Source organism: Heptranchias perlo, chromosome 5 (assembly GCF_035084215.1).
Source record: "Heptranchias perlo isolate sHepPer1 chromosome 5, sHepPer1.hap1, whole genome shotgun sequence".
In the NCBI taxonomy this organism is placed as follows: domain Eukaryota; kingdom Metazoa; phylum Chordata; class Chondrichthyes; order Hexanchiformes; family Hexanchidae; genus Heptranchias; species Heptranchias perlo.
In genome coordinates, this window is record NC_090329.1 from 102,978,758 (window position 1) to 103,000,525 (window position 21,768).

Here is a 21,768-nt window from a genome sequence, read left to right on the forward strand (position 1 = left end):
ACAAAAGCTGTCCTTTCACATGGAGAAAAGGTAACCGTATAGTCGTCAAACAAATAGATGTGGCTATTAGAAGGTTAGAACTACACATGGCTATCTTGTATGACGTCAGTCGGTACAGCCTTGCAAAGCGTCCTTGGTGATTTGCGCTGACTTGTGTCATTCTACAGATAATGCCTGCTTCAACAGATTCTGCAAAAACAGTCTTTTAAGCACAAAATGGTATACATAAAATAGATTCTTTTTAATAAAACCTTTCCTGCTAGCGTTCCTAACACTTCAGCTCATCCAAAATTCTGCTGCCCATTTCTTATCCCGCACTAAGTCCCACTCACCCATCACTCCTATTCTTACCACAAAAAGCTTAATAAACTATTATTTTGTATGTTTTCCAGATTCAGTATGAACAGAGAGTCTCAGAACTTGAACAGCTTTTCGTACGCAAGCTAATTCATGAAAAAGAAAAATTAGATGACCCTGATCCAGAAATGAAGATACTGGAAGAGGAAATTCTCAAGTTAAAAGAGGCCCACAAGTCCAAGGAAAATCGTCTCAGGGGCGACATTGAGAAGTTGCAAAATCAACTTTACCAGGCAGAATTAAAGTTAATGGAAAGAGAAGACACCTCCCTTAGAATGGTTGACCAGCATATGCAGCATACATATCACCAAGCCAAGATCGAGAAACTCAATTTAGAACTGGCTGCTAAAAACCGAGAAATACAAGAGCTTTCAAAGACGTTGGAACGCCTCCAGAGAGAGAGGAGGGTGCTCCTTAATAACAAAACACTGGCTGACAAATATGATGCACGACAAAAGTCAACCAAGAAGTCCAAAAAGGACAAAGAGTCTACAGAATCTTTCCCAGCAACTTTAGATGAAAAAGTTTATCAGCCAAATGACTTTTCTGGTTCTCATATATCAGAGGTTCTGAAAGAAAATGACATGCTGAAGAGCAACATAGAAAGATTGTCTTTGGAAATGAACCAGCAAAGAGTAAAATTCGTCCAATTTGAAAGTGAAGCAAGGAGGTAAAGAAGCAGGCTTGAACCATTTTTTAATTTGTTCTCTTGCAATTACAATTTGATTGAACTATTGGACCTATCAAGCTTGCTAAGTAGCTACTTTGTAATCTGATGGCTAACAAGTAATCAAGTAAAGTTTAAATATACACAAGTAGGCTGGATACTCTGTTCACCTCTTCATCTTAATGTAGCTGTTGGATTTATTGCGATTATAGCCTCCCTAAAGGCTTAGTGAGTAAATGCAGCATGTGGTATAAGGAAAGTCCAAGATTCTGTCCTTGTTCTGTGCTTGGTTATGTGATTCCCACTGATTGGCAGTGTAAACACAGCAATTGATCATTGCTCCTCTGATAGAGAGGGGAAAAATCAGCCAGTGCTCCTATTTTTGATCATTAACCAGTCACTCCTGCTGTAAAGCATATCTACAGTTGAGGACAAGATTGAGTTCAATTGTAATGGCCCCATGACCTTTTGACACTCTACCTAGGTTCACATATGAAGAATGGCCTTTTGGCAAGGTACCAAAGGTTCGCTTGCAGGCATGGAATTTTACCCCATTGCGAGTCAAAAACACGTTCAGGAGCGGATGAGAGAAAATTTGGGGTAAAGAAAGTGGCATAACTTCAGTGCTGTAATTCATTGTGAAAGTATTCCCTGATTTGAACAGTTAAACATGAGGTGTCTTGCAACTGGTTAACCATTTATTTTTTAAATAAATGTGTAGCAGTTGAAAGAAACTAAAAATACAATGGAGCTGGCGGTAATGAGGCTAACCAGCTCGGACAATATTAGCTTCAATAACTCCTCCCCATCAATTATTTCCTGTTAAAAAAAAACACTTTGATATCCTTTTGCATCGCAACTTAAAAGATACAATAACCATTTCTGCAATGACACATTGCTGCATTAAATACAATCGTGCAAGATAAGGAAGTCCCAATTCTGCTGTAACAGAATCTGCAGCAAGGGAATGGACGGGTAGGAGGCATTCCTGTCTGGGAGCAGGCAGAGGAAGGTTAGAGATCCACATTGAGAAACATTAACTTGACAATTTTTTTTGGTATATTTGAACCCAGAATATGAATTTAGAGTGTTTTTCTCTGTGACAGAAGTTACTTAATATGTGGGTCCATATTTTCTGAACTCTGATTATCCTACCGAGCACATGCATGGAATGCAACAAATAACAGAAACATTTATTTCTGAACTAGAGAAAAGTTTGTATCCTGTATTAAATGGATTAAGTGTCGACTAAAATTTAATGAATTAAATAATGTAATAAGTAAGATTCATTAGTTTTCCATTATTATTTAGAATGCTGCCAGGTGGTGGGAATGGTCAAAAGTACACCTAGATAATTCTCCACTTAGATCCATACATCATATTCAAATGTGTCAGCCGTAAAGCAATATAACTTTAAATAATAGTAATTTAAAGAAAACAAATATAGGCCTAGAAATTCGCCTGTTTTCTGGGCGTTGAACGGCCTCCTAAATCTCCGATAAGGCAGGCAGGAAGTGCACGCTCATTAAGAGCCAGTAACGCACTGCCTGCCATATTAGTATAAGACAAAAAAAATCGCATGCAGAGCCCACACCTGAAACAGATGTTAAGCCCTTTGCATATGCAAATAAGGGTCCTAAAGCCTGTTTGAGGTCCTAACTGCAATTGTGTTGCCCTGAGGCAGGATGCAGCCTAACAGGTGGTCGTTAAAGGGATGATTGATGGGCTGCAACCAACAAGATAAGCTTTTAAAAATTACTTACCTGAATGTGGAGCTGAGAGGAGCAGGATTGCTCCTCCTGCCCCCACATTCAAAGAACGTGGGCCACTGCCAGCCACCTTCCGCCGGTTGCAGGTGCTACCCCCTACCCCCGCCGATTGGGCCACTACCTCCCGACACGGTCGCACTCCCTTCTTCACTTGCCTGAGGGCTGCTGCAACAAGAGCAGCGGCCCAAAATTCATTCATGCCTCACCTGCCAGCTGCCTGTTACTCTTGGCAGCTTGCCATCCCAATGTAAAGGAGGCCCAAGGCCCAATGCGGGGGATGCCTCAGGCCTCACCATTCAGGTGCACCTGAATTTCTACGTCATAGTATCTTATCATGCCTTTCAAGAATACCTCAAAGGGCTTCACATGCAATGAATTAGTTTGAAGTGCAGTGACTGTTGTGTAGACAACCATTTTCCACAGCAAGATCCCACAAATAGTTAATTTGTATTTGGTGGTGTTGGTTGAGGGAGCAATGGAAGGGAATAGCCAGGATATGGGAAGAATTCTCTGCTATTTTTTTAAATGGTGCCTTGGGATCTTTAACGTCCACCAGAACCACTGGAATGGGCAGACAGGGCCTCAGTTTAACATCTCACCTGAAGAATGAATCCTTCCTCAGTACTTCACTGGAGTGTCAACCTAGGTTATAAGTTCTAGAGCGAGGGCTTGCACAGACAACCTGACACGGGCGAGGGCCAAACTGACACCTGCTGAAAAATAGTGAGAAATGACCGTCTTAAATACCTTGCTGAATGTTTTTTAGTTTGAATAAATCTAATGTGTACTAGTTTTTGATTGCTGTTTGATAATAGTTGTTCTTGTAAAGCAACACATTTTTTGAATGTTTTTCTCTGTACTGCAGAGCACAAGAAGGTGCTTCTGAGCATGTTGCAGCATTAAAAGCAGCTCATCAGCAAGAAGTAGAACGGATATTGACTCAGCATGCGCTGGAACACTCCTCCTCCAAAGTGGCTGAACTGGCAAATAAAATCTCTACCCAAGAGGTACAGGCAATTTACTTCCCATAAAGCTCCACTTAAAGCAATTAGATTTTTTTGTATGTGTTCAGGAGTGTCTCCAGGCATGGATAATGGATTTAGAATTTCATAAACCATGGGGATTTTAAAAAATGGAGTATTTGTGTGTGTGTGTGTGTGTGTATTTATTATGGGATTTTTTTTCTTTTCAGGGGGACATAGTGAGGTGGACAAGGAACTGGCTTGGTATCATGCAGAATGTTTTTTTGATGGAATATGATTAGGTGCAATTTTTTGATACAACTAGTTGCACTTCTGTGGTGATGCAAATGGAGAATCAAGACCAAGTGCAGTATTCAGGTCAAGCATGGTTACAGGGTGGGGATAATTTAACACACAGGCAGGAGGGAGGGGGAGGGTGAAGAGGAAGAGGAAGAGGGGGCTAGGAAATGGGGAGATGTGGGTGGGACTGGGAGATCAAAGGCGCAGTAGGGTAGGGTGTCCAGGGTTTTCATCTGAACCGGGTTGGAGGAGGAGGAGGGTGGGAGGGGCAGCGCAGTAAACTCGCCTTGTGATGAGCCAAACTATCACTCACCCAGGACCCGAAATTCCTCAACATGGGAGGAGAGAGGGGTATAAAGTACACACATACTCCCAAATTCCTTGCTATCCAGGACTTGAAAATCCTCTCGGGGAAAGGGAGAGAAGGGGAGTTGAGACTCGTCCTCCCAAGAGGTCTGGGTACTTTATCAAAAAATTCAGACAGAAAAATACCTTTTGATGGCTTTGCATTAACAGTACAATCAGAAGACTGATTCTTTTGGGCATGCTTGCACTGTCACACTGGCAGCGTGGTCACTGCTGGCTGGGGGAGACAATGGGAGAAGACCCATTGGGAATGGGCCATTACAAAAAGGAGATGTTCGAAAAGACATTTCCTTGATGGGATGTTATTAAGAGCTTTGATCTGAGATTTCTGTGACATATTGGCCATCTCTGAATTAGGAGGGGTGAGGAAGCACCTTTACATTTATGTGACTGTTCAATTATGCTGAGGTTCTGATAGGGAGATAGTTTGATGTTTGGGCCTCCTGGACAAAACAATTGCAAAGAAAAGGATGTTGCAGAGATTCCTAGTTGTCGCAGTCTGGAACTGCAGGACATTTCACAACAACTGCTTTACGCTGTTAAATTCTACTTTTCCACCTAACATCACAGTGACAGATTTAAAATGCTATTTATAATGCCACCTTTTTTTATTCATTCATGGAATGTGGGCGTCGCTGGCAAGGCCAGCATTCATTAACCATCCCTAATTGCCCTTGAGAAGGACATCTACAAGTGTATCTGTTATTTCAGATGTGTCAGCACATTTAGAATATTTTTTTAATAGTGTGCTTTATGGATTTTAAATGCATTTTGGAACAGAATGTTGAGACCCACTCAGCATCTTTAATACGTAGTAGATAAATTTTGTTGTGTAGAATTTTTTTTTGATGGATTGTGATTAGGAACAAAATTGAAATTGGGGATAAAGGTTTTCACCATATCATGGAATGGTTACAGCACAGAAGGCGGCCATTCGGCCCATCAAGCCCATGCCAGCTCTTTGTAACAGCAATCCAGCTAGTCCCATTCCCCATATAATTGAAGAATCACAAAAGTAGAACATATGCAATTAGAAAGGATAAAAGACTTAACCATTGAGAAAGAAGAAAATTAACAGGCAGTCACAACATAGAATACTGGCTCAACACACATGACAGAATCAAGGAATTTTATTCTAAAGATTTGACCAAGTTTTCAAAATATGAATTTCTGTTTTAAAAACTGCAACTGCTGAAGATTTGAATTAAAAACAGAAAATATAGTCATACAGAGCAAGTCTAAGCATTTATAATACCTTTCTTTCTATCACAGGCTGATGGACCTGCCGTATATTTCCAGCAGTTTTGTTTTGCGCATGAAATTATGATTCCAAAGTAGGATCTTCTCCATATATGGTGTTCAAAACCCTATCTATTATGTAGATGTTAGGTTTTTTGCTTTCTGGAGTATTTCAATTTTCCTATAACATACCATGGTATAGTTCCTCTCCTCTGCATAAGCACACGAATGGAGGGTGATGCTTAATGTAATGGTCAATGGGAGATGCAGATCAGTAAGTAAATCAGATGCAGGCAGGCACTCTCTGCCCTATAATGGAAGACCCCAGTCATCAGCTGACAACATTTATTTTGTGCATTAGTAGTGTGATTCTCTACTAATTTGAACCAGAGTCCATAAAAAAAGCAAAGCAGGCACTCAAAATCATGACTCCATATTACTTTTTGACACACAAGTGTCATCTGGCATTTATATCTGCTCCTCCTCCTCAGGTCTGACCGTCAACAGTGAAGCACCTTATGAAGCTTTGGTACATTGAAGACACTGTAGAAAAATAAGGTGTTTGAAAGGCACCGAAAAATACTTGTGCATTTGTCTATTCCCCTCTTTAATTACAGGTTATTATAAAGCACCTTCGAGAACAGGTTAATGAACTCCAAAAAGATCGGGAAGCTCTTTCTATTGCAAAACTCCGTGAAGAAACCCTGCAGACTCAGGTACTTATGGATGAGACATTAACATTCTTTACATGTCATTTTAGTCCTACATTCACAGTCATGTAAATCCATAAGTGGAAAAATTTGAATGCAGCAAAGTCTAAGTGGAAAGCAAAAGAGGGTTTTAAACTCTTTCATGTGGAAAAAGTAGCTGACAGTAGATCTAACTAGTTTTAAAAATTAATTTCAGGGATAATTGAGTACGATGAACTAACTGGAACCTCATCTTCAACTCAAAATGTTTAAAGGTTTTTAGGAACTATGTGCTAAAATAAATATGTTATAAAGAGTACTTTTAACAAATGGTTCAATTTTGTATCTTTCTTTGCACTTAGTGTGAATTGTCAAAACAAATTTCAGGAAATTTAGCAATCCCATACTCTGATTCTTGTGAATTTTGAATAGAGGGACTAGGCAAGTATTTATTGCCCAATTAGGCACATGAGCACTACAGAATACTAAATTCCACATTTGCTATTGATGCACAAGCCTAGAATTTGATTTGCTGATTTTTCTGAAGTTTGTAAATTGGAAAATTTAGTGCATGCTGAAGGATGACTTTGTAGGGCGCATAAACAATTCATTGCACTAAACTAAATAATGCAGACTTGAATTGTTATAAAAAAAACACTTTGATCCTGTAAGATTATCATTTTAGATGCATTTTAGTAGAACTGGATTGAGTGCCATTTTACATGTTTGCTTACAATGTTTATTTAAAACTAGTAGATTTCCATTGCTCATGGCAAGTTGGATGATGTGCTATTCTATAAGGACACGAGTGTTATACTTGTAATGTACAACATAATATTTACTAAGGTGGAGCTATGCCCCCTTAAGACCATACAGTCTAATTATTAAGAAACAAAGGTTCATATCATTCAGAGTTTCATTGTTGTTTTGTCAGGGAACTTTGGAGATTGAAGAGTAGATATTCCTCTGCCCTGTACCTGGGGAATGGGCAATCCCCTGATTCAGGGAAGAGGAAAAGGGGCAGAGGCCTGTTATGTTAAGCTCCCACCCTGATTGCACTGCCCCAACATTTCCTGGGGCTTTTCCAAGATGTACACCTGCAGTAGATGCAGGCCAAGTGCTGGTACTTTGATGAGGCAGGAGGAGGCATTCCTGCCTCCTGCCTCATTTTCTAGTGAGTTTACTCAGTCAGCGCTGCAATGAAAGGCATCTGAAAAAGCTGGCACTACATGATGCACACTTGATACCCATAGAGGAAAATCTCCCTTCAAATGTCACTTTCAGACTGGAGATTCAAAGTGCCATTCAGAACCAACCAGCATTTTGAAATAGTTTTTCATTTGTAACAAAGTGTGGTGTCTAGAGTGTGGTGCTTGAGCTTTTTAAATATATTACTGGTAGATCTCCCATGACGTTATAAGTATAAATAAAAGAAATGTCCTAGGGGGAGTGTTTGCTAGTGCTGTTGGGGAGGGTTTAAACTAATGTGGCGGGGGATGGGAACCGATGCAGGAAGTCAGTGGGAAATAAAGTGGTGACAGAAACAAAAGGCAGTAAGGGAGAGTGTACAGAACATGACCGGACAGATGGTCTGAGAAAGCAGGGCAAAGACCAAGGGAAGTCTAGATTAAACTGCATTTATTTCAATGCAAGAAGTCTGATGGGCAAGGCAGATGAACTCAGGGCATGGATGGGTACATGGGACTGGGATGTCATAGCTATTACTGAAACATGGCTAAGGGAGGGGCAGAACTGGCAGCTCAATGTTCCAGGGTACAGATGCTATAGGAAAGGAGGGGGAGTTGCGTTCTTGATTAGGGAGAACATCACGGCAGTAGTGAGAGGGGATATATCCGAGGGTTTGCCCACTGAGTCTATATGGGTAGAACTGAAAAATAAGAAGGGAGAGATCACTTTGATAGGATTGTACTACAGACCCCCAAATAGTCAATGGGAAATTGAGGAGCAAATATGTAAGGAGATTACAGACAGCTGCAAGAAAAATAGGGTGGTAATAGTAGGGGACTTTAACTTTCCCAACATTGACTGGGACAGCCATAGCATTAGGGGCTTGGATGGAGAGAAATTTGTTGAGTGTATTCAGGAGGAATTTCTCATTCAGTATGTGGATGGCCCGACTAGAGAGGGGGCAAAACTTGACCTCCTCTTGGGAAATAAGGAAGGGCAGGTGACAGAAGTGTTAGTGAGGGATCACTTTGGGACCAGTGATCATAATTCCATTAGTTTTAGGATAGCTATGGAGAAGGATAGGTCTGGCCCAAAAGTTAAAATTCTAAATTGGGGAAAGGCCAATTTTGATGGTATTAGACAGGAACTTTCAGAAGTTGATTGGGAGAGTCTGTTGGCAGGCAAAGGAACGTCTGGTAAGTGGGAGGCTTTCAAAAGTGTGTTAACCAGGGTTCAGGGTAAGCACATTCCTTATAAAGTGAAGGGCAAGGCTGGTAGAAGTAGGGAACCTTGGATGACTCGGGAGATTGAGGCCCTAGTCAAAAAGAAGGAGGCATGTGACATGCATAGGCAGCTGGGATCAAGTGGATCCCTTGAAGAGTATAGAGATTGCCGGAGTAGAGTTAAGAGAGAAATCAGGAGGGCAAAAAGGGGACATGAGATTGCTTTGGCAGATAAGGCAAAGGAGAATCCAAAGAGCTTCTACAAATACATAAAAGGCAAAAGAGTAACTAGGGAGAGAGTAGGGCCTCTTAAGGATCAACAAGGTCATCTATGTGCGGAACCACAAGAGATGGGTGAGATCCTGAATGAATATTTCACATCGGTATTTACGGTTGAGAAAGGCATGGATGTTGGGGAACTAAATAGTGATGTCTTGAGGAGTGTACATATTACAGAGAGGGAGGTGCTGGAAGTCTTAACGCGCATCAAGGTAGACAAATCTCCGGGACCTGATGAAATGTATCCCAGGACGTTATGGGAGGTTAGGGAGGAAATTGCGGGACCCCTAGCAGAGATATTTGAATCATCCACCGCTACAGGTGAGGTGCCTGAAGATTGGAGGGTAGCAAATGTTGTGCCTTTGTTTAAGAAGGGCGGCAGGGAAAAGCCTGGGAACTACAGACCGGTGAGCCTGACATCTGTAGCGGGTAAGTTGTTAGAGGGTATTCTGAGGGATAGGATCTACAGGCATTTGGAGAGGCAGGGACTAATTAGGAACAGTCAGCATGGTTTTATGAGAGGAAAATCATGTCTCACGAATTTGATTGAGTTTTTTGAAGGGGTAACCAAGAAGATAGATGAGGGCTGTGCAATAGACGTGGTCTACATGGACTTCAGCAAAGCCTTTGACAAGGTACCGCATGGTAGGTTGTTACATAAGGTTAAATCTCATGGGATCCAAGGTGAGGTAGCCAATTGGATACAAAATTGGCTTGACGACAGAAGACAGAGGGTGGTTGTAGAGGGTTGTTTTTCAAACTGGATGCCTGTGTCCAGCGGTGTGCCTCAGGGATCGGTGCTGGGTCCGCTGTTATTTGTTATTTATATTAATGATTTGGATGAGAATTTAGGAGGCATGGTTAGTAAGTTTGCAGATGACACCAAGATTGGTGGCATTGTGGACAGTGAAGAAGGTTATCTAGGATTGCAACGGGATCTTGATAAATTGGGCCAGTGGGCCGATGAATGGCAGATGGAGTTTAATTTAGATAAATGTGAGGTGATGCATTTTGGTAGATCGAATCGGGCCAGGACCTACTCAGTTAATGGTAGGGCGTTGGGGAGAGTTATAGAACAAAGAGATCTAGGAGTACAGGTTCATAGCTCCTTGAAAGTGGAGTCCCAGGTGGATAGGGTGGTGAAGAAGGCATTCGGCATGCTTGGTTTCATTGGTCAGAACATTGAATGCAGGAGTTGGGATGTCTTGTTGAAGTTGTACAGGGCATTGGTGAGGCCACACTTGGAGTACTGTGTACAGTTCTGGTCACCCTATTATAGAAAGGATATTATTAAACTAGAAAGAGTGCAGAAAAGATTTACTAGGATGCTACCGGGACTTGATGGTTTGACTTATAGGGAGAGGTTAGACAGACTGGGACTTTTTTCCCTGGAGAGTAGGAGGTTAAGGGGTGATCTTATAGAAGTCTATAAAATAATGAGGGGCATAGATAAGGTAGATAGTCAAAATCTTTCCCCAAAGGTAGGGGAGTCTATAACGAGGGGGCATAGATTTAAGGTGAGAGGGGAGAGATACAAAAGGGTCCAGAGGGGCAATTTTTTCACTCAAAGGGTGGTGAGTGTCTGGAACGAGCTGCCAGAGGCAGTAGTAGAGGCGGGTACAATTTTGTCTTTTAAAAAGCATTTGGACAGTTACATGGGTAAGATGGGTATAGAGGGATATGGGCCAAGTGCAGGAAATTGGGACTAGCTTAGTGGTATAAACTGGGCTACATGGACATGTTGGGCCGAAGGGCCTGTTTCCATGTTGTAACTTCTATGATTCTATGATTCTATGAAAGCATATGTCCTTTTGTTTCTCTCTCTTTCTGTGAATGTGTCTATCTGTCTCTGACGTGTGTGTCTCTCCCTGCCTTTCTTTCTTTCTTTCTTTCTTTCTTTCTCTCTCTCTCTCTCTCTCTCTCTCTCTGAGTAAGAGAAAACATGAGAAATATACAGAGTGAAGGAATGGAAGGCCGACAGCAGGGACGTAGCTCAGCAGGATCGTGAGCTGCTTGCAACTTTTCCATGTCTCTAGTGCACATTTTTTCCTTCCTCTGTTTAGCCTCTGCACCCATCTGCCGTAACAGACATAGTTATGCAGAATAACACAAAGGACATGATCAGTCACAATAAAACATCAACTTGCATTTATATGGTGCCTTTAATGTAGAACAATCTGCAAAGCGTACAGAGGAGGATAAATAAATGCCCAGCCTTTGAGGAACTTTAGGAGAGTTGACCAAAAGCTTAGTCAAAGAGATTAAAGTTGAGAAGGTTATTAAAGGTTTGGGCTGGGTGATATGGAGGTGGGTTTTGGGAGTGAGTTCCAGAGAGCAGGGCTGAAAGCTGTACCATTTGGATAGTGGAGCCTGGTGAGAGGGAGATGGATGCCTGGGAGGTCAAAGTCAGAGAATTGAAGGGCACAAAGGGGAACATAAGGCTGCAAGGTATGTTGCAAAACCATGGAGGGATTTCTAGGTAAGGAAAAGAATTTTAAATTCGATGCTATCAGGGGCAGGAGGCCATTATATTTAGGGAAGACGGGCACTATGGGAAAATGGGGCTGAGTGCAGGCCCAGGATGTGGGCGGCAGAGTTTTTAATGATTTAGAGTTTATGCAAGGTGGAGGCCAGCAAAGAGGGCATTGGAGAAATTGAGATTAGAGGTGATGATGGTGTGGATAAGAGATTCGATGGTGACAGTGGAAACAGGCAATTTTTTAAAGCAAGCAGTCTTTGTAATGATAGGGTATGGGGTTTGACGTTGAGCTCTGAGTTAAACAGAGCGTCATGGTTGTGTACTGTCTGATTCAGCCTGAGTCACCAACCAGGGAGGGAGATGGAGTCAGTGGCAAAGGTTAGGTCCGAAAATGATAGCTTTGGTTTTCCTGATGATCGATTTTAAGAAATTCTGGCTTTTCCATAACGTAATGTTAGGCAGGCAGTCTTATGCACAGAGATGGTTGTAAGATCAAAGGAAGCGATAGAACTTGATGTTGCCAGCATGCTGTCACTGAGTGCAACATGCAGATCTTATCTTTGTGGAGTCGAGGAGCAGGAGTGTTCTTCCAAACCCCACGAGGAAAATCTGGGCCTCTGCTACTCAGGGTTCCCCATATTTTGCGACTGCAAGACCCTGCCAAACCCCACATCCCTCTCAATGACTTACCGGAGTGCCGGGGGGGCCCTATTGAGTTGGCAGCTGGCTGGCAGGCTTTTCCTTTTATAATTCATTCTCAGGATGTGGGCATCGCTGACAAGGCTGGCATTTATTGCCCAACCCTATTTGCCCTGAAAAGGTGGTGGGTGATAGCCTTCTTGAACAGCTGCAATCTCTGCGGTGAAGGTGCTCCCACAATGCTAATAGGTAGGGAGTTCCAGAATTTTGAACCAGCAACGATGAAGGAACGGCGATTATATGGCCTAGGTCACAGCTGAATTGTTGAGTCCGGTTTTATTTTTGTTATTCTTTGTAGCGGTTTGATATTACTGAGTGGCTTACTAGGCCACTTCAGAGGGCAATTCAGAGTCAACTATGTTGGTGTGGGACTGAAGTCACATATAGGCCACACATGGCAAGGATTTCCATGAAGAACATTAGTGAACCCGTTGGGTTTTCACGACAATCTGTCATTGTCACTTCTACTGAATTTCCAGATTTTTTTTTAACTGAATTCAAATTCTTAAACTGGCACAGTGGGATGTGAACTCAAGTTCTCTTTATTATTAGTGCAGGCCTCTGGATTACTAGTCCAGTAACATAACCACTGCACTCCATATACATGTTCTGCGAAATCAAGGTTGTAGGTACTCTGAACATAGAGAGTCCCTGGCCTACCCCGTGTCACTAGCCTTGGAAGGGGTGTGAGCAGGAACACTTGCAGCCCACGGTATCCGGGCTCCAGCCTATTTTCGAGCCTTTCTACTGGAGTTATGGCAGGAGTGTGCCGCAAGGGTCGAGGAATTTCAGCCCAAATCTGGATCTTAAATACCCTTTGCAGAGTACAATTCAATTGCACCTGGGGGGGTGGGGGGGAAACCTTGAGGTAAATTTTAACCCTGAAGAACAGGTGGGAGGTTAATATAACAGCTTTTTGGAGTGGGTCCGCATTCCGGCTCCAACTCGCCCACTTCTGGGTTTAACCCAGGCAGGTTTGTCTGCGTGTGGACAGCAAACACCAGGAAGTCCCGTTCCCACTTAAAGCCAGCAGGCCAATACTTAAAAGGGCAATGTACCTCATCGCGATACTTGAGGTATTTAATATTTTGTGTATTGGAAAATTAAAATGAATTTATCCTTACCTGTTTGGGTTTCCCATCGCTTCCTATTTATGTCAGGTGAAAGCAGGCGCAAAAGGCCAGATCCATGAGGTGAGTGCCTTTATTGCACTGCTCGTGGGCCCGGAGGAGCAGGAGTGCTTCATCCAGCTATCTCTGATTCATCACCCGACCTCCAGCGACCTCCGATCTCCAAGTCCTGGCCCATCCAATCTTCTTCCCAGCCCCCTGATCATCTTCCCGGCTCCCCCTCCCCCATCTCCTTCCCCACCCCCTCCATTTCCTTCCCGCCCCAGCTCCTCCTCCCCGGCGCATGATCCTTCCCTCCCTCCAATCCCCGGCTGCCTGGCAGCTAGCCAGCCAGCCTGTCAATCTTCTCCCCCCCCCCCCCCCCCCCCACTTCCCCACTCCCTTCCCGACTGGAAGTGAAAATTCTGCCCCTTATCTTAACTAATTTCTTGTTATAGAGCTTTTCCAATTTCTTATAAATGGTATGTCTCCTATATTCCATTTTAAAACTTAGTAAAGGAGTCGCCACCATCCTAGACACGTGTGTGTGTGTGTAGTGGACAGAGAATCTACGTTGTTAGATGGAAGCTGCTTCTTTATCCCAACAATGTTCCTGAATCATTCAAATCCCATTTAGAGTTTATTCAACTCAATCTTACACTAAGTATTGTTAATATATCTGAGGAAAGCAGTAATCCATGTTCTATTTTGCCAAGTTAATTGGAATTTCACTTTTCAATAAGCTGGTCTAGTCGTGTATTTCTTCTATTGAAAGAGAAACTGCTGCAGATATTTTGGTGTCAGCTGCTCAATGGCAAGATTGTATTCCTGTTTCAAAAGGATGACTTCAGTGCTGATGCAAAATTGTGCCTGCCACCTGTACCAAATATCATGTTGCATAAATGTTTTCACATACATGTGCATTTGCTGGCTGACATTCCTCTCTTAATGAACGCTACCAATATTAGATTAATTAATTTGTCTATCATTGCTGCAATGCACAAAAACAGCTACCATATTTGCCTACGTAGTGATTACTGCACCAAATAATTAATCTTATAGGAAGCACTTTGATGTTGCTGATAAGATATATTAATACATATCTTTTCCTCCCTTCTGGCAGAATCCCATGTGCATGCTTTTCATAATATACTCTTATGAAAATGAATTGTGATCTATATTTAATCAAATTTCAACTCCTAGATGGCCAAGCTTTTAGAAGAACTCAGGGAAGCCAAAGAGAATCACAGTCCAGAGATGAGGCACTTCTTGGCCTTGGAAAGAAAGATTCAGAAGATGGAGCTCAAGTATGCTCAGAGAGAGCAAGAATTCCAACAGGTACTGTACAGTCAATTCTTAAGTGATGCAAGAAATGAAATGAAAAACAATGCAATTGTAATCTTTTGGATAAAAAAATGTATATGATTAAGACATCACACCTCAAAAATGTTGCACCTCAAAAGCATTGTTCATCCATATGACAAACATTGATCGGTTCAAATAACCACAATCTGTTTAATCTGCTGATTAGTTCAAGTCTGACTAAATTTAAAATGATCAAAATGCCTGCAAGAATTTTTGCTCTTTTATCTGGAGCCTGAATTTAAAATTACACCTGGGCCTTGGGTGCTGGGAATTTTGAGCTCCTATGGGCAAATTCTGTAAGTGTGAGGGAAAAGTACATCATGACGGTAGTAATTTTCACCCTGTTGTGGAGATATGTATAGTACTCAGAGTGGACAACCCATATCAAAATGTACCAAGACAGACAGGAAATGTAGAAATAACAGCTCTGAGGCACAAATAACAAAAGAAAAAAACAAAAATAAGAAGATGTAAGAGAAAAATATTTAACTTGAGCCTGACTGGGTAATAGTAAGATCCATGGTGATAATAGAATAGTGTAAGGTGTATTTTTTTTGATGCGGTAAAGCATTTTGCTAATCCTTTTTTTAAATTTAAAAAAAAAGGAACCTCAATTATTCAGCATAATAGAGGGGATCACCCTGAAGATGATAAAAATTGGTAGATAATTGAGAACACACAAAGTGCTGTCTACTCCATGCCTGTCCACTGTGTGGTCCTCTCCAGCAGCACTCTGGCAAGATTGGTCAGCAGTTGCAGTGCCAACTAATCAGCTTGGAGCTCTCTCATGCCCCCCATTGTGACTGCAGGCTCGCCACAGGCTGGAGAGAGCCCTGATATCAACTACAGCCCCTCAGCGGACTTTAAAAGTAATTCATTGGCTGTGAAGTGCTTTGGGATATCCTGAGGATGTGAAAGACACAATATAAATGCAGCTCATTTCTTCTTCTAGCCAGTATGCACTCCCCTCCAGAAAAGTTAGTGAAGCTGCTAACTTTAAAATTAATTCAGGTGCTGCCTGTTTAAACGTGCTTCTGTCCAGTAAACAATGTGTTTAAATGAGCATGCTGTATAGTGGTTTTAAAGTAATCAGCTCTCCTGGGACATAAATTAGTGGAGATGAACACATGCTGCCTGTAGTATCACTTGTCTTGGGCCATGATTGGTGTTGGAGGATCACTTTTGGCCAACTCTCTTGAAGTCTGTTTTGGATCCAGTGGCTGAACGTGTAGATAGGTGCGTTGGTGAGGCTTTGAACTGTCAGATCAGCTGGTTGTAGCGGTGGTTAATCTTGCTGGCAGGAGGACCATTCTTCAAAGCAAAAAATAAAATGCAGACATTTCCAAGTCAAGCTGTTTGTCACATATTTAGGACAAGAAATGGTCATCCGGCCCACACAACTTGCCTTTTTTTTTGCTGGACTCGTCCACATGTACCTACCCTTTCGGCCCCCACCTCTGCACCTCCTTCAAAAGGCAATGCAGCCAATTCAAGAACCCTCTGCCAAAAATGCCTCTCTAACTCGTGAAAGGCGCTCAAGCAAATCCCAGGAAGCTCTTGCTGATAATTGGGAGTGCGGGTGAAGTGCAGTGGAAATTTTTAATGTTCTAATCCCACACTTATTTGTAGCATTGGCACATTATCTCTACTGTGAAATGCAATAGAATTTTTCATTATAAGTAACATGCACAGGTGTCAAAATCAAATATTCCTTTGTGCACTAAGCTAATAATAGAAAACTGAGCGTACAGTTAATATTCTTTGTAGCCTCCGCTTTTTGTCCCTTGGCCAATACTATTTTCTGCTATGGTAGCACTGGTCCTTAATTGGTGTATAATTTCTTTAAATTTTTTTTCATTAAAGGAATGATTGATGAATAGCTATCAGGTTTCAGTAACCTCTTTCTTTTGTTTGTTTAATGCCCTAATAGTTAATTCAGCAAGCTCGGCACTGTGCTGATGCAGAACAGATTCAAGAGGTCGAGAAGTGGAAGAAGCTGGCACAGTTTAAAAATCATGAACTGGAAAATTTCAGAACAGAACTGGACTCCATATTGGATGTTCTGCGTGAGCTGCAGAGACAAGGGGTTGTTATTCCAGCTCCTGGTTCTACAAGACAAAATCTCTCAACATTTACTAGGCAATTGTAATACTACAAAAATGACTCACTTTTATTATGTTATGGAAACCCTCACTGCAATGTGTATTCAAAAGTGCAGCCTATGAAGCAGTGCCATGATAATCTTGTTCATAAAAGGTTTGTTTTTTTTTTGCAACAGTGATAAATTGTGTGGAAAAAATGTGTTTACCAATCCTAATTTGGCATTTTTTAACCTTAGTTTTAAAGCTGTCAATTGACTGAACCTATTAATAGAATCTTATTGGAACACATTTAATTTGCTTTTTTAAAAAAAATTCATTCAGTCAGAACCCTATATTGAGTATCCTGGCATATCACTGCACAATAAATCTCATTAATACCTTTTATGTAATGTCATGTATTTAATTCTCATTGCACAGTAAATACATGGAGCACCAAAGACGGCTGTCACAATACAATTACCTGAAAACAATAAGCATTACACCATAGAATGCGAACGTACAAATGTTTGTCTGAAACTTCTTTTTGCTATTTTAGCCCATTTATTTTAAACAGGATAATGTCTGCAAAAATATCAGAGAGGATTTTCAGACAAGCATGTTAGTATCCTACAGTCTAATTTCACAACCAGTATAAGTAAAACTGCATATGGTATAACAGCGAGTGAATTTGAAGCAGTAAATATTCAGATGACTTTTCTAAATTAAATTTACTCTTGTAATCCATGACTGAACTCCAAGAGAGACGGCCATCTTCAAGTAGTTATTCAAAAGCTATGTCCGGGCTGAAGGGATAAACAGAAATGAGCCAATCATGATTTACAGGAAGCGATCAGAGTTAAAGACCATGTTTTCTTGTAACTCCAATATCCATTAATCTTCACTTGCTACTGTGCATATAATTGTTTTGATATACAGGATCTTAACCATTTATTGATATGTTCTTTAACTGTGGAGTTGTTGGTACACTGTCTTACAAGGTTAAGTTATTGCTATGGAATTTAAATTTCCTTTTGGGAATGCGCAACAATTTGTAGATTTTTTTTTAAATTTTGGCATTTTCAGAATTGTAGTAAATCATATTTCTTGGTCAGCAACATACTGTGGTTCAGTCTTGAAGTGCTTAATTCTGCCTTTGCATTGCCATTCAGTTATAGCAGTATTAGTACTTATGCATCAGTTTCTTTGGCACTTCCCAAATCGCTCTTGAGATAAATCAATGCCTGTGCATCCAGTATAAAGAGAATGGATTTAAGAGAGAGAAAAGAGACAGAAAGGAAAAGTAAGGAAAAAAATGAAAAAGAACAAGCAGAAGAAGAGGACGTTGTAACCCAATTGTGTTTGGGAGGAAGTAGAATTTACAAAGAGGCCACAACTTGGGTTCTAATATTATTCGTTCTCCTCCCATCCCTGAAAAAAGGGGGAAAAGTTTGAATGAAATTTGCATTGTAAAATCCAGTGTATGTTGTGCAACCAAATCCAAAATGTGGCCACGTGGAGAATGCTTAAAAAAAATGGGGCCAGTAATTGCTGGGAAGTCACATCATTCGAATGACACATTAACGGTGCTTTCCATTATTAATTCGTAAAAAATCCAGCAATTTGCGGAGTAAAAGAAATACATCATGAGTTCCGGTTGCTGGATGATTTGCGCCGCTCCACCATTGGCCTCGCGAAAACCGATAAAATTTAGTTCCCACCGTGAGGCTCCCCATTGAACTTAATGGCGATCGTGAAATTGGACTTACAATATTATTACAAATGATTTCCGCCATTACCATTTAGGGCTGGTAATTAATGTCTTAGAAAGCAGTGCAATGGCGTACCCACTGGGTGTTCCACCATTCCTGATTATGATAGATAGGGCCGCTGCTTCTATACTTCATGGCATGAGAAGGTTTGTACATTTTGTACACCTATCCTGCCATTCGCTCATTAACCTCAAGGACCAATACAACCATTCCCAAACACAACTGGGTTACAATGTCCTTTTCTTCTGTTTGTTCTTTTTCATGTTTTTCTTTCTTTTTCTTTCTGTCTCTTTTCTCATCTTAATCCACTCTCCTTCCCTCTCTTTAGTCCTCTTTCTATCTCTAATTTGACTCTTAACAAGCCTATTTTCTTCTCCGTCTTTTGCTCTGATAAGCCATTGGGCATGCTGCTCATGAGGCCCCAGGCGTGACATTGACAATGCTGCACCTCTATACGATCGACATTCCAGCAAGTTATGGCGTAAATATAGTGTGATTGTCAATGGTGAGCGTAAAAGTCCAATTAACATTGTTCGCCGCTGAACCTTCCATTGCAGCAATTTCTGGCCCATGATTCCTCCCAAACCTGCATGGTAACTTCCATAAGTGAAGGGAAAAAGTGAACCTAGTTTAAAAACATTTCATTTTTCAAATGTGATTTCTTCAGTACAGTACCTTAACTATTTTAAATTTAAAGACATTTAAATTTTGCTGACCTATTCCAACCCTTTCTGCTATTTATTTTAACTGAACTGTTATTCTTCTGCTTTCATTGTGTATTTTGGATGTGGGAACCACTTTTTTTTAAAGTTTAATTGTCTGAAAACTATATATAATTTTATATGAATTGTAGAATTTAAAGATTGATATGATCACATCATAGGTGTCAAATTGTGACAAAATCAGGAAGGGCTCATTGATGTGGCAAAATGTATGTAGTTTTATCTGAGATACTATTATTGGCTTTTTTTCCTTTTGTTATGCTGTCTTTGGGGTTAAAAATAGGTTCAGCTGCAGGATTGAATCCCTGCTGGTTAATGTGTGTCAAATACTGGATCCACAGTGATGCTACAAGTAAGGATTATGAAGCCAGGTGGCTTGATCATGTTCGTATATTTAAGTAGCTAATCTATTCCTTTTGAATATTTTGCCCTGTAAGAAGTCCAGATTTGACCCCAAGCACCGTCTGTGTTTGAATACAGCAAATGGCTATTAATCTAATGTAGATATGAGAGATTCAGTTTTTAATGGGCTTTGTTTGGATATATTTTCAAAGGATTGTGATTAGTATATTTATGGCTGACTTTGTCTCAGTCAGCAATCCATCTAAGGCCAGCAAAGAGACAGAGTTGCATCAGTGACAGTGCTAGCAATTTGCCACATAAATGGATCACCATGTTTCAAGGATAAGTTTTATGTTGCGAGGTAGCTCGGGAGATGGGCCTTGGTTCTTTTGATATTTCATGGAGAATAGTAAACGTAATTACTGTAAGTGTGCTATTTGTACTGAATGCTATTCATTTACCTGATTAACAGTACCTGGATGAGTAATCCTGTCCGATGCTTGTAGGTTAATGATAACTCCATGGTTACTGCCATTAACATACCAGAATAGATGGTCATCTGGTGCCGAAAGTATTGATACAGTCAAAGTGCTGAAAGGGGTATTATATCAATTTCCTGGTTCACCAGGACAGTAAAATGGGTTTGGGATAGGGAAAAGATAAATGGTCAGATTGGGTGTTCAAACATGATCAGGACAATGAAACAAGGTAAATGGACTTCTCTCATCCCCACTTTTTTTCTTCTAATTTGAGTTTGTTAATATTTTGGAGATTAGTGCACGTTGTAGTTTCAATAAGATGACACTGTTTCACTTTAAATTGAGAAACAGTCCTAAAGAAAAGAAATAACATACATCAAGTCTACAGCACTCAGGCTACAAATTTCTATTTATTAAGGTGTATTTAAAATTTCAGCTTTCCAATGTTGCTTTTAGATTTTGTACATTTTAACAAAGATACTACTACACACACATGAGCTCAGCAAATATGTGGACAAGGGTTCAGTGGGAACACATTCATGTGTCATGAGGACGTTCAGCTCCGTGCCCACGTGGTTTACTGTTAGCAAACAATCTTCTGGTTTGTCTATGAAGAAGGAAATGCAGAACTTTACTACTTCTACCTTGACTTCTAAACATCCTACAACTGCACCAATGAACTGTACCAGCAGGTTGGCAAAAGTAAAGTGTACTATTATTGGTAACCACTGGACTGTTACTAGACCTGCACTTTACTTAGTAAACTGCTTAACGGTGTAATACATTGAGCTAATCTACTGACCCAAAGAGTCAAAAACTGTAACCCCCACACAAACTTATTTTGGTGTACTTACACTGGTTTAGTGCTAAACGTGTGTAGTATAAATCCAGCAACTGGTATTGACCTCACTTGATAGTGAAGCAGCTAAAATGTCTCTTCCAGGGAGTCTCACTTTGCTTCTTTAAACCCGCAGCTCAAGAGGTGAGTAGAGCTAGCTATTTTTATTAACAGGCCAACTCATGAATCATTGAAAGGGGAATGAAGTCGAGAGTCCCCACTTTTCACTGGCCGGGAATAAAGAGAAAAGGACAGAGGGACAGGTAGACAGTCAGTCAGGTTTTAAAAACAAGAGACACCAAGGTGTGGGGCTGGGGCCCAGAGCTGGAAGCTAAGATGCAGGCAATCTGTTTTTGCAGTGAGATGTCTGAAAAGAAAGATAATACCAAACATAAGTAAGCCAGTTCACAAAAAGGACAGAGCGTACAATTTATTGTTTTTCACTTTTTGAGGAGAGAAATGAGATTGAGAAAAGAAAGTCGAATTTGCTATGACTTGCTTTTGTATGTTCACTTGCTATCTGTAAATAAAGCAGCTTAATGATTTGTATCTGACCTTATCTCAGTAAGTGCTACTCCATCACCTTCTGTTTTAGACATTTTCTTGGGTACGGTGGAGCTGGTCACTTCTGTAAGTGGTCCGAGCAACTTGTGTACTAGAACGTAAAGTGCTCTGACTACGTACAGATGTGTCCAGCACCACCATACCCAAGAAAATGTCTAAAGCAGCCCCAAAACTTGTAACAGTCCTTCAATTTATTGTATACGTGTTGTTATTTGACAAATAATTCTAAATAAAAGTGATAATATTTTCCATGGATGATCTAACTTTCTAAGGCATGGAATA

General features: G+C 40.9%; 1 protein-coding gene across 1 annotated transcript in view; it reads left to right on the forward strand.

Moving 5' to 3' along the window:
• The window catches only part of cep162 (centrosomal protein 162), a 139,982-nt gene extending 122,172 nt beyond the window's left edge, over positions 1–17,810 (forward strand). The window contains exons 23-27 of the mRNA XM_067983879.1: positions 393–1,027; positions 3,659–3,800; positions 6,278–6,376; positions 14,530–14,664; positions 16,622–17,810. Of these exons, the coding sequence (XP_067839980.1) occupies positions 393–1,027; positions 3,659–3,800; positions 6,278–6,376; positions 14,530–14,664; positions 16,622–16,840 (1,230 nt within the window). The 3' untranslated portion in view covers positions 16,841–17,810. The remainder of the gene's footprint in view (positions 1–392; positions 1,028–3,658; positions 3,801–6,277; positions 6,377–14,529; positions 14,665–16,621) is intronic.
• The last annotated feature ends 3,958 nt before the right edge of the window (positions 17,811–21,768 follow it).